Consider the following 13,632-nt stretch of genomic DNA (forward strand, 5'->3'; position numbering starts at 1 on the left):
ATGTTAAATTGCAGTTTCTGTAGTTAGAGGCTATTGTGTAGATATTACTTTAAACGGTTACTCCACCCCAAAATGAACATTTTGTCATCAATTACTTATCCACATGTCATTCCAAACCTGTAAAATCTTCATTCGACCTCGGAACACAAGTTAAGATATTTTCAATGAAAACTGGGAAGGTTGACTGTCCCTTTCAATTTCAAGTTTCAAACGTAACATTATAAAGCGACAAGAATAATCTGTATAAGAAGTATTCTCATCGCTTCACAACATAACGGTTGAACCACTGATGGTAGATGGACTATTTTGATAATATCTTTTATACTTCTCTGGACCATGACAGTGTAATTTATATGGCAGTCAATGAGACAATCACAAGCCTTTTAGGTTTTCATCGAAACTATCTTATATTATGTCCTACAGACAAATGTCTTTGTTTGTAATCAATGACAAAATTTTAATTTTGAGGTGCAGTAATCCTCTATATGTGACCCTGGACTACAAAAATGGTCATGTCATAATGGGTATATTTGTAGAAATAGCCAACAATACATTGGGTACTGGGTCAAAAGTTATTGTTTTTAATGCCAAGAATTTTTAGGATAAACAAAATATTTAGTACATTTCTTACCATAAATCTATTAAAACTTAATTACTGATTTGTAATGTGTTGCTAATGGCTTCATTTGGCAATTTTGTCAATATTAAGATTATTTGCACCCTCAAATTCCAGATTTACAAAACCTACACCAACAAACCATGCATTAATGGAAATCATATTTCAGATTTTATTGAAATCTCAATTTACAAAAAAAGACACTTAAGACCATGGGGGAAGTTATTACACAAGAAGAACTTCACAACTCCAACACTAAATGCGTAGTCAACTCACTCTTGTTGGCGCGGTGGGGAATGGGCACTGCCACGTTTTTGCCGCGGTCGTAATCCTGCGGTTTGGGCGGAGAGGCAGTGAAGCGGCAGATGCCCGGTTCGGATGGTGTGCTCATAGAGGTCATGCTGTCTGCGTTATCATTGGTGCCTGTGGTCATCTGATCAGAGGAGCTGTCAGAGATGAAGCACTCAGTGATCTCGAACTTGGCGTGCTGCAGGTGCTCCTCCAGTTTAGCATGTTCATACGCTCGGGCCAGCTCCTCGTACGTGGAAGATGCACTCTCTGTGGACACCATACTGTTTCGTCCCTTGTCTGAGCACAGGAGAGGAGACAAAAGTGTTAAAACTCTACCTATAGAGTCTAGACTTTGACCGGAATAAATCTGGTTAATGAGACCATAAATATTATTAAAGTCTGAAAGGAATGTGTGTAAGTGTGTGGACCTGTGTCCTGGGAAAGGCTGGCGCTGTAACTGTCACTCTCTGTGACCGTAATGCCATGCTGGGAGCCCACTGTCCGCCAGTCTGAGGTGAGAGTGCGAGCAGGTGTGGACGCCTGGCATTTAGTCAGAGTCCACTGGCTGGAATAGCGGTTCCTCGTGCTGTGCGCAGACTTTACGCTCTTCCTCGATACTGGATCTGAGAAAGGTAAAATCAGAGAGTGTTAAAACATCGACTAATTATATAGTCTTCCATCTGTTATAGAATGAGTGGGTGAGCTGTGACATACTGGTCCCCGGCCTGATGTCTGACATGTCAATCAAAGGGCCCGTGTTCTGAATAAGGGCGGGGTGATGTACGGACACGCCTGTACAGAAGCTCTGAGGGTTCACTGATTGGCTGAACTCAGTGTCTGTCACAGGGATGGTGGCCTTGTCTTCACCTATCGCACACAACAGAGAAAATGTAGTTTTGGAAGTTCAAGAGGTATTTTTTCAGCAATGTTTCTTTTAGGAATCAACTCAAAATCCCTATCAGAAATTTGCATATATATATATTGCAATTTGCATATGCGCAAACACATGCGCACTGACCTATCTGTTTGATGCCCTCTTTGTCTTCAATGAGCAGTTGAACGCGGGGTATATCTATGTGCAGTCGGGGTCCCTGAGGTGGGCCTTTCACAGGAGTGTCAAAACTTCGATTGTTCTTACTGCTCCAGGTATAAAACAAGCACAGACAGACACACACAAACACAGAGGGGAAAAAATGTATTGCCACTGCCCCTTTCTTGAACACAAATTATGTACAGAATTCATTTTGAAATTTGATTCTGGAGTTTAATCTGTACACAGGCATCTAAATATATCCTTACCTGATGAGCATCTCAGCCAAGCTCTTGGCATCTACAGATGAAAATGAGAGTAATTTTATTCTGACGATTGTCAAAATAATACGATAAATAAAAATATGTAAATATGAACCTATATTCTGTTCCATACATCTTTACACAGTGAATATCTACAATGTCTCTCTCACCTCTAAGTCTCTTGAGTCTCTTTTCTTTGCGTTTCTTGCGGATAATGAAGAGTAGGGCCATGCCCAACGTGACGAGGATGACAGGGCAGCCGATAGAGAAAAGCTTTTTAACATCATCCCCTTCCCCTCGCGCTGACTTAATAGGCGGAATAGTGCCTGCGGAGGAAAGGAAATAGAGATAAGTACAGAGATCGAGATAAAGCTCAAGACCTCTTATCTAAAAAATTCATGCCTAAAAACAGCTTAATTAATTGATTTAGCTGCTAATTGTTCATGTTCTTTGGTGTTGTCCTCTATTATATGCCCTGGCCCTTGAGGAAATGTATTTGTACATCCGAACAATTACTGAATGAAAATCGAGTGACTTGACTAATGGTGGCAGAATTACTGGCAAATGTAACTTTCTCTTGCTTGTAAACTTACTACCGTCGTAATCCAGCGTGGCAAACTGGGAGCTCTGGTTTCCGCACCCTGCGCTGTTGCATGCCTTCATCTTTAGCTCATACCAAGTGGCCTCACGCAGCTCGGCGAGGAATATGTCAGCCGAGGCGTTGGTGCGCACGCTCTGCCAGGCCCAGGTGCCTTTGGGGCGAAACTCTAGTAGGACAGCAGTGATGGGGCAGCCTCCGCTCGTCCAGCCTTGGAGGTTGAGGCGGGCGTGGGTCGAGTTGATGTGCGTAAAGAGGGGCTGGTCCTTATTAAACTGTGGCTCTGCAAAACAAATATATTAACGTGCAACGTATTACCACCATAGATGATATGACACTGAAGAATGGAATATGGCTGCTGAAAATCTGCTTTCCCATCACATTAATTAACTACATTTTCATCTTTATTATTATTATTATTATTGTTTTTACATATTTCTGAAAGGTAAAGTAGTAAAACGAACCTATATAATGCTAACGGTTAGTGAAATGGAGGAAAATAGTCCCAAGGAGCTAAATAAACAATGTTTTGCTGCAAGAACCTTGATTAAACATGAACTTTAGGGAAGAAAAACTTATAGCTGTTTAGAAATGCTCACCTCTGCCATGAGTCTTGGCCTCAATGATCTCGCTGATGCGACCGGCTCCCACGCTGTTTTTTGCTGCAAGTTTGACTTTGTACCAGGTACCACAACGCAGATTGTCCAACTTGAAAGACCGTTCACTGGAGCTAATGAAGACATCCTTCCACTCCTCAGTGTTATCCACTGAATACTGCAGCACGAAACCTGAACATGGACACACACAGTATATTATTGATAGGATTTTATTAATGATATTATCAAATTGTGTTGTTTTATCAGTTCATGCAATTCCTGGGGATCAAACTCATTATGTTGGCATTGCAAGCCTAACTCCGAACACTTCCTAACATCACCACCAGATGGCGCTTTGACCTTACGGACTAATCTTAGAGTAACAATCTCAGATGAAGTGCTGATCAGATTGCTGTAAACCTCCATTAGTAACCCAGACAGAGAGAAATGCTGACTGCACAGTTATGCAAATAGATGCACAATATGGCGTCGCCCATCATTAGGAGAGGCCCGGATTTGGTGTCTCATTTTGGCTTTGGCAGATGGCAAAATAAAGGGTGCCGTATCAGAAGGATTTACACACTGACAGCCTTGTATTCTCCTTATTTTCCTCCCACCTTTCCACACACAGACACCATAGACTCTTTTTTTTTTACCTAATTTGCTGTGAGTTGCAAGCAGTTTGACAGTAACATGTGACAGTAACACAGTGACAGATTAATCACAGAACAGAAAAAAAGATAGACAGAAGAAAGTGAAGAGTCTGGAAATTTTAAAGAAACCACAGAAAAAAAGATTAAATGACTTTTACTTTGAGGAACCTGCTATATAAAAATTTTGAGAGGACCGGAAAAAGACAGGTGCTTGTACCTCTGATGGAACTTCCTCCGTTGTCTCCAGGGATCCAAGCCAGAGTGATTGAAGAAGTGGACGTGGTGGAAACTGTCAAACGTGGTTGATCTGGAGGCACTATAACATAGGACACACAAAGATCGATTGGAATTTTACTAAATTACTTTTCAACCACCAGCAGCCAATATTTCATATTTTGGCCCCCATGGTTTTCTGAGGAAGTTTTGACGTAAATCAACTTTGACATTTCTGAAACGACTTCTTTATCCATATATAATCTCTTTCCCCAACCCATTGGGTGTGGTCACTTTTACAGTAGTTTGGCAATTTTTTTGAAATTGAGAAAGATTTTGCAACAGGTTTAAGTCAGTAACTTAAATTGTGACTTTACTTATGAGCTTTTTTTGCCCAAAACGGAGCCAAATTACAAGATGGTGTGCACTTGCTTACCTTGTACCAGCAGGTTTACGATGATTGTGTCAAACCCCAGTGTGTTGGTGGCTGTGCAGGTGTAGTACCCAGAATCCTCTGCTTTCACAGAGCGCAGCACCAGGGTACCATTTGAAAGAATATTCCGGTGACCATCTTGAGTGACTGGGATGGCGGTGTCCTCACTGTAAGGACCAAAATACAGTTATATTGACTTTCTTATCTTTAAATGTCCTAGAAGAGTCAGAAGCCTGAAAAAAGGATTTTGGGTTTGTAAGGGTGCTTTAACACCTGGCCTGTTGTTTCAGAACCTAATATGTTTCTCCCCTTAGCTCGGTTTGTTTGGGCATATGTGAACAAGGTGATCATGCTCAGATCCCCGCCAAAAGAACTGGTCTCGACTCGATTGAAAACAAACTCTGGGGCGGTTTGGTTGTTTTGAGAGAGTGATTTTATCCAACGGACCAGCGAACCAGGCTATATCACACAATGTATGATGGGTAGTTACGTAAGTTCTGTCTGTGGCCATTTAAAATCAAAGGCTGCCTTTTCATTTCATAATTCTTTTAGTCTTGCACGTGACTTGTATTAACAATTTTGGTCCATTTAGAAACTTTTCTGCATGAAAACGAACCATACCGAGAAAAAGAAAAGCAATTGTAATCATTTTAATCCCAGTTTCTTTGATCTACAGGTGTGAAAGCACTCTCAGTCTAAACCTTCACATTTCTGTATTTCAAGGACTCATTGGAAAAATGCAGCGATGAAAGCTGATCCTAGACCTGTCTTTGGTCCATTTAATGGTGGGTGTTGGTTCTCCCACTGAGCTGCACGGCAGCCGAACTTCCTTCATCCACGGAGTGGTCACCGTTCCTCCGAAAGACAGGATTTTAGCAGGAGCTGTGTAGGACAAATAAAAATTCATGTATTAATATACTGGTAAACGAGAATAATTTAGTCTTTTTGTATTTTTGCGAAACAGGAAGCGGAATAGGAGGGAGAGTGGGAGGCGGGATTGGGAAAGGTTCGCGAGCCGGGACTCAAACTCCAGACGCCCAAAGCATACCTATATTAGGTTACATTTCAGTCCCAAAATCGTGTAACCAAAATTCAGTATAAATTCAACGTTTATTGTCAATGTTAAACCGATGTCCAATACTGACATAAGCTGATATTTTGTTGTTTTAGGTTGTGTATCCACGTTAAGTCAATGTCAGATAATGACATTAACCCGATTTTCATTTTTAACCGAAATGCAATGTCTGTCCAACTTCATGTCCAGCTTCAACTTGACGTTATATAGACGTACCTGCTGGGGCAGGGGAAATTTACGTCGACACTACCAGGACTATTAAGCCAACTTAGATGGACGTCTTAGACCACAGACCACTCAACTTTTTGTTGAGTCTCACGCATGAAACTACATTCTAAAAACAAGATATTCAAGTGGATGTTTGAAAAAATGTTTTTTTGCATTTTTTCTATTCCACTGCACTGCACATTGCATTTTTAAATACAAATATTTTCTGTGTCAGCCTCCCAATTAAAAGTATATTTTCTAAATTGTAAAATCTACATGTTATATATAAACACTTAGAGTATTCAAATAATGTTTTTTTGGTTTTTTTACCACATTGGAAACCATACATACATGAGAGAATTGGCCATCTAGGGACTCTTGGTCTTTAAACTAGCTGTGAATTACTTGTTAAATAACACACACACACACACACACACATTCATAGATTCTCTCCCTGGTTTCTGACCCAAGAAATATTGATTGGACTGCCCCCTTCATTGTCTGGCATATTGGCCAGGTCATTGTCTGCCATCTCTTTCTTATTTAGATGCTTTTACTCCTCTCCACATAATAAATGACAGGCTTTACCTCTATCCATCAGGAGAAAATCAAAGAAAAGGAAGAGAAGAGAGCATCAGTGACAGAGAATGACCTGTAACACCCAGTTCTCACTCAGGTCATCTGCCTTATCAGGCAATTGCACAATTTCTACATGATTGCTATGCAAATAAATCTAAATTACAGACAGGAAACCTCAAACATCAATTTTCTGCTTTGTCAAACTGTTCATTTTGACATCAAGTACCGACTATGTACAGATGTGATCAATAATAACAATTATTTTCCCATTAAACTATAGGTGGACTCACCTTTACCAGCAGGCTCCACAGTCACTTTCTCGCTGATATTGCCCCGACCTGCAGTGGTGACAGCGGCTGCCCAAATCAAATACTGCTGACCCCGCGTCAGGTGGGTGATTCTATATATCAGCAGCTCAGGGTTGGCTTCATATTCGCTGGGTGCCTGGAGAAGCCATTGCAGAAACACAAAGTTACAAATGTGCCTAGAGCTTATAAAGACAACAGCATAAATTGTCTACTTCTATAGTCAGTTTTCTTTTTTATGTAGTTAGAATTTAAATTTTTATTATTTTCAGGAAACCTGTTTGAAAACAGTAATTATTCTTTCAGTTGAAAGAATAATTACTGTTTCAGTTTACAGCTAGCTACCCGAATTAAGGTGCAGTCACATCCATCATAGGTTCGCAGTATTTTGGGGATTAAATCTTTTCATTCTATTCGATAGGAATCCGTATGGTTGTGAATTTAGCATGAAAGCGTGAATAATTTGACTACAATGTAAATTTGCTGCACTGACAAAACAAAAATTGCTTGGTTTAAAAGTTACTTATGTGTAAGATGGGGTTTATTTTGATATTTTCTTTAACACATTCTTTTGACTATACATAAATAATACCTCTCATTAGAGCGTTAGCAGAGTATAAGTAGACATGTAGGGTTAGGATTAGAATAAGTTGACATGTGCTTGTAAAGTTATTTATAGTCAGTATCTGTCGGGAGACTATCACAATAAAGAGTTAGCAGATATTAATATACTAACTACGTGTCTACTAATACTCTACTTTGTGAAAAGTTCCTTATTGCCAACAGAATGTTCAGAATAAAGTGTTACCTAAGATGGACAGTGGACCTTTTTCCCTGTAAAATTGTGTGCCTAAATTACAGATCAGTTTGAAAGTAACACATTTATAACTTCGTCCTGAGCTTTGTTACAATAATGAATGTTTTACACAACAGAACTGCTCTTGCTAAGAATTAATGTTTAGAATTGAATGTTTTGCCTTCTCTTTAGGATCCAGCTCTTATGAAAATGCTTTCTAAAGCTAAAAATGAAAGATGATGACTTGTTTTCATGCAGAATTTATACTGGACTCTTTAAAGGTGAAGATGAATGCGTAACTCTTGGCGTGGCGGCACCTGGAGAAAATGATTATTTAAACACAATTCTTTGCTTTACCCTTGACTTAATAGCGTTTGCTAAATAACACGCTAAGAGATTTCTGCTGCTTTTCTTTATGTGAGTGAAAAAGGCTGAACTATGTGTCTGTGTGTGCGTTTGTGTCTATGTGTGTGTGTGTGAGAGAGAGAGAGAGAGACCCAGGGGGCCTTACACAAGTAGATGAGAGGGTTAAAAGACAATACCCCTAGACACACTAGATCAGTCAGCCTCAGATAACACTAACAATAGAGGCCGACTAATGAGAGATATCTGCTGCTCACCTCAGCATGCGTGAGACACACACACATACACTCCACGATGAGTATTTCTATTATTATATGCACCTTTCATTGCAATGCAACAGAAACATAAAAACGTTCGCTGTACGCGCACATAAATAACGACGTTAGGCTGCGCTCCCAGCTCTCTGTAATTGTAGCGTGTTTAAGAGAGCCGTGTGTCTGCTGTCCAAACGCGTGCTCATCACGGTCAACGTCGGCTGCCCGGAGACATGCAAACACACACAGTGTCATTCCCACCGATCGCCCTGAATGCTGCCCTGCCATCCTCCGTCATACCCCTCGGCCCTGGCTCTAACACATCCACACACACTTAGCGTTAGACGATGAGATGGCTTTTATGACGGTTTGAAGCTAATGGATTTTGCATAAATATATCTCCATCTTCTGTTCATAATCTGAAATATCTTTCTTCATAGCAGCCGGCTTCTGAGGGAGCGTTTTAACCGAAATGGAACCTCATAAGTGATTGATTTGGAACGCTTTGCATTTAATTTACACAATTGATTGCACCAGTATAAAAGCAATTAAATAAATACATATTAGACAGTAGAAGTAAATGCTACAATAGATTTTTACAGCGTCATTATGGTCACATAAGTTCACCAGGTACACTTAGGGTGCTTTTACACCTGGCACGTAGTTTTGGAACCCGCCGTGTTTCCCCTCTTGGCTCGGTTCGTTTGGGCGTATGCGAACACAGCAGGCATTCTCAGAACCATTGGGAAAACAGTCGGTCTGAGATCGCCATTCAAAATCAAAGCTCAATTTTTCATTTTATAATGACATTGCTATTTTTAATAGTAGTTGCATTAAAAAATATAAAAAAAAAAAAATAAATAAATATATATATTATTAATCCTGGACTCCTGCTCTGCTCCTGCTCAGAAAAAACTGTTTTTGTTCCATCCTGAAGGGTGACAACTAAGTGGAAAACCGGAAAATAAACCATGGAACTTTGACCAATGAGAGAACAGCTCACTTGCATATATATATATATATATATATATATATATATATATATATATATATATATATATATATATATATATATATATATTTTTTATATTTTAATAATAATAATAAAAAACATTATATAATTTCCATTTTTCACAGTGCAAACTAGGGCAAATGGATCTTTATATTTAGCTGCCTTCGTATTTTAGGAAGGGGGTCCCTTACAAGAGATTGCATTCGTGGAACATCAAAAAGTTTCTTAGAAGGCTGTGTTGGGAGTGTGTCTGTGACACCTAAAGACACTGTCTAGGTAGCCAGCCCACTAGGCTTCTGAACCTGCTCTCCTAGTTCATTTCGATTCATCTTTTCTCTCTCTCTCTCTCTCTCTCTCTCTCTCTATGTGTCTCTCAGCATGAATCAGGTACGGGAGGTGCAGACGGGAGGGGTGGAGCGCTGTAACGGATATTAAAATATTCCTCCGGTGTGGAGATAGCAGTGATCCGGGGAGCGATAGAGGGAGATAATGAAAAGAGGAACAAAAGTACTCCCCGCACGCTGAGCCTGACCCCCTTCCTCCTCCTCTACCTCCTCCTTCTTCCCCCTTCTCCTCTCACACTCATTTACATAGTAATCACCCCGTGCTCTGCGAGAGGCCGGAGAGAGAGAGAGAGAGGAGTGATTTGTGAATGAGCGAAAGAAAGGAAGAGAGTGAGCATGTGTACATCTGGACAGGTACATTAATTCAGTGTGAGAGTACACAAATTATGTGCGTGTGTGTGTGTGTGTTTGCCGAGGAGGTGGTTATAAATGTGATCGAGCCTGTGGGATGGGTGTGTGTGTGTGTGTGTGTGTTTGTGTGTGTGCTGTCAGCTTGTTTCCTGCCCTCCCTGATGAACAGATGAGGTTGTCTAGGCAACGTGATGAGACGCAGATATGCAAATGAGACGGGAGGGTGAGCTTGCATGCACACACTGCAGTATGAGCCTCTCATTTACACACACGCGCACACACACACATCCTGCTGATACTGCAGCACAACCTCACACATGCACAGATTAAAAATACACTCGACACAAATCCAGACGCAAATAGACAATATTGCAAAATAAGCACCGATTTATACTTGGAATCGAAATAAAACTGATTGAATCTAAAATCCACACATACTGTTCCCACACCCATACGAAATAAAGCACGTAAGTGTAAAAAATACGCAAATATTCCCTTTCGCCCGCTTCAGCGAACACACAAACCCAAGCATGCCTTCATTTTTGAACAAAAGTAATAAACCAAGCGACGCCGACACCAAAATCAATGTTAAAAAACGAGTTTCCCCTTTTTTGCCTCACCGGTTGGCCCGATCCGGGGCTGGAACAGTAAATAGTGTATTTTCGGATGATACCATTGGGCTTGATAGGGGGAAGCCAGGAGACCACCACACTGGAGGCAGAGGATGGCACGGCTTTAATGCCCGCTGGAGGACCGGGGTCTGAAAGAAATGGAGAGACGGAAAGCAAAATTAATGTATGACAGAGGGATCGTGGGATTTACGATGGCAGTGACGTTCGCAAAAACGTACCGGTAAAATACTTTTCTGGACTTAGAAGTTGTTATCATGCAGTTGTTTTGCCTATTTAGTCAGCTGGCCAAGTATACTTTGGGTTTTTTAAAAACATTAAAGGTTTGAGTACAGTGTGCATGAAATACGATAAAGGTTTTTAGTAGTGCTGTCAAATGATTATTTATGAGATATTTCATTTAATATTTATATTTAATTTAAATTTACAGCACACACATACATTTATACAAAAAACAAACTTATTTTGGATGCGATTTTTTTATTTTTTTTTAGTTGATCGGTTGTTTAGACGACACCAATGCAACCACATGTACTGCAAAGAAAAGTTGCCGACAACTACGTTTTAAGCTTTTGGTCACATGGCAAGAGCCGCTGCTGTTATAGAAAAGTATAATAAGTAAAATAAAATCATTTGTTAAGCGGCAGTAAACAATAGAAGATGAATATGGAACTGTACTGCACTTCTTATATTTAGTGTTATTTGATAAACACTATATTAAATACAAATAAATGCCACCTACTGAAACTAGCATTTTCATTCAGCGCTGTTTTTCCATTGGTCTGAGCAGAGAATTAACATTTAAAAACTGAAAATTCATGTTAATGTAAACAGGCCTTGATGCTTTTGTGGGGGTTGAAGGCTATTTTATTTTATTTTATTTTTTAATTTTATTTAATTTTATTTTATTTTATTTTATTTTCGGCTCCAGATCACACTGCTGCCATCTTAGAAATAACCATCTCACTTTATTGCGTCTTGAATATTCAGGAAGATTTAAAGAGGATTTAAAAAAAAAAAATCATCATCATCATTATTAGGATTTAATAGGTCAATCCGTGAGGGGGTCCAGGTCTTAAATTGTGGCGACAAACTGTTGTGATATTATGGTTGTGGTATTAATGATGATTTAACAGCATAATTCCTTGCTTTGAGCGGAGGGGAAAATGGGACACAAATGGGACCAAAAAATTCTGTTCAAGCAGCCAGTTGTCAGACCGCTACCACACACATCTATGTACTGCTTAATTTATTAAACTCAAAATGCATCTCTCTCACTCTCCAGCACTAAAACACCCCTTATTTCCCCGAACCCCTCTCAACCCCACCAGGGAAAAGAGGAGAGACAGATATCTCCCTAATCCTATCCCGACCAGTGTAAGCACAAAATTAATGTCAGCTAATCCACAAAGAATAAATCCTTCTCCTTGTGTTGGATGGAGGATCTGCTTTGAGACGCATACCCAGACCCCCCCTCCTTCAGCGTCTTAATTCTCATTAAGTGTGCTAATGCTATATCAGAGCCTAAATGTCGCCACAGCGACCGTATCCAGCATCATTCTAGACCTGAACCACGCAGCACTTGCCTCCAGCTAATGTGGTTTTGTGGCAAGATTTTATACTGACAACCTCCCCCCATCCAGACTTCATACACACAACACCCTTCAGCTTGAATAGAGACTGGATAAAGGGAAGTAGCTTGCACATAATGTGGCTTTGCTTTTGAATACAAGTCCACCACTGGCAGGGTTGAAAGCTCATTGAAGGGTCACTATTATCTGTTACATTGATACATTTAGATACATTTGTGTTCCAAAACCTAATGCGCTACACATTTAAGGGATGTATAAATAGAAATATGCTCATTAGAAAGTAATATTAAATTGTCCTTAAAGTTCCCTTCTACATTCTAAGACAAAATTATTCAGTGCCAGAATGAACCGCATTGCAGTATGCTCAGGAAAAAATAAATAAAAAATAATATTATTGATTATAATTATTAGTATCAACATGATCAATATCATTTTATTCAGTAAGAATAAATTAAATTGGGGAAGTAAAAGGTGGCAGTAAAAATAATATTTTAGCACCAAATCAGCATATTATTATACACATATGATTTCTGAAGGATCATGTGACAAGCTGAAAGTTCAGTTTTGGCATCATATGAATTAAATACATTTTAAAATAAACAGTATAATAAACTTATTTGAAAAAACATTAACAAATCTTTAACATTAACCAATCCCCAAATCAAACAAAACATTATCGATAAAACGCTTTAATGTACAATTGTGACTAATACTTTTGTACACTGTGTATTAATATGCTTATAAGACTACTGAGATTTTAGCTTATCGACATGCTAACATTAAACTCTGTTTGATCAAATTATGAGTCAAGTCTTTTGTGTGCTGCATGCGAGATAGAGGTCTTCCTGTGTCCTAAAATTCATACCCAGCCCGAATCCCTCCATTCCCGAACCCGATTTGCATAAATATATTTTTTCTTAATAAAAACCCGACCTGGGAGAGACCCGATGAAATTATATGGATATTACTTTTACTTATTAAACATTTATTCAATAACATCAGACTTTTTATTATTGCTTAGTCAACAAAACAGCTTACTAAATAGTGGAATAAGTGCTGCTTTTGTTTGTTTTTTAGCATATCTGCAAATGTGTTGACATACAACCAGCGGTCACGTACATGTGTGGTGCGTGAACTTACGGTCTTCTCTGGTCTGTATGTAGAGCACATTGCTGCGGACACCATCTCCTGCCTGTGTGTAGGCCAGGACCTGAATGCTGTAGTTTGTGAACTTCTCCAAGCCCTTCAGCTCCACCTGCTCACGAGTGGTAGTGATGTTCTGCATCTCTCCCCATTCTGAGACACATGAAAAAAAAAATAATGGCTCTCCCCTTTTTTTTTTATTTGCATGTTCGTTTACGTACTAATAACATCACACTATTTCAACACTTCACATGAGGGAACACAGGAGAACCATATTTACACATATCAC

The 13,632-nt window shown here is 39.5% G+C and overlaps 1 protein-coding gene across 5 annotated transcripts in view; it reads right to left on the bottom strand.

Annotated features, from left to right (window-relative positions):
• The window catches only part of LOC122359198 (Down syndrome cell adhesion molecule-like protein 1 homolog), a 107,060-nt gene that overhangs the window by 4,876 nt on the left and 88,552 nt on the right, over positions 1–13,632 (bottom strand). For 2 of the 5 annotated variants that reach the window (XM_043259486.1, XM_043259489.1), the window contains exons 19-32: positions 13,341–13,496; positions 10,600–10,739; positions 6,845–6,998; positions 5,458–5,575; positions 4,697–4,860; positions 4,265–4,363; positions 3,398–3,586; positions 2,794–3,081; positions 2,371–2,526; positions 2,207–2,237; positions 1,926–2,044; positions 1,622–1,774; positions 1,336–1,530; positions 893–1,204 (exon numbers count right to left, since the gene is read on the bottom strand). In XM_043259486.1, the coding sequence (XP_043115421.1) occupies positions 893–1,204; positions 1,336–1,530; positions 1,622–1,774; positions 1,926–2,044; positions 2,207–2,237; positions 2,371–2,526; positions 2,794–3,081; positions 3,398–3,586; positions 4,265–4,363; positions 4,697–4,860; positions 5,458–5,575; positions 6,845–6,998; positions 10,600–10,739; positions 13,341–13,496 (2,274 nt within the window). Of the gene's footprint in view, positions 1–892; positions 1,205–1,335; positions 1,531–1,621; positions 1,775–1,925; positions 2,048–2,206; positions 2,238–2,370; positions 2,527–2,793; positions 3,082–3,397; positions 3,587–4,264; positions 4,364–4,696; positions 4,861–5,457; positions 5,576–6,844; positions 6,999–10,599; positions 10,740–13,340; positions 13,497–13,632 lie in introns of all 5 variants that reach the window. The other 3 variants (XM_043259485.1, XM_043259488.1, XM_043259487.1) reach the window with 2 other exon arrangements.

The sequence above is a fragment of the Puntigrus tetrazona genome, chromosome 15 (assembly GCF_018831695.1).
Source record: "Puntigrus tetrazona isolate hp1 chromosome 15, ASM1883169v1, whole genome shotgun sequence".
Lineage (NCBI taxonomy): Eukaryota > Metazoa > Chordata > Actinopteri > Cypriniformes > Cyprinidae > Puntigrus > Puntigrus tetrazona.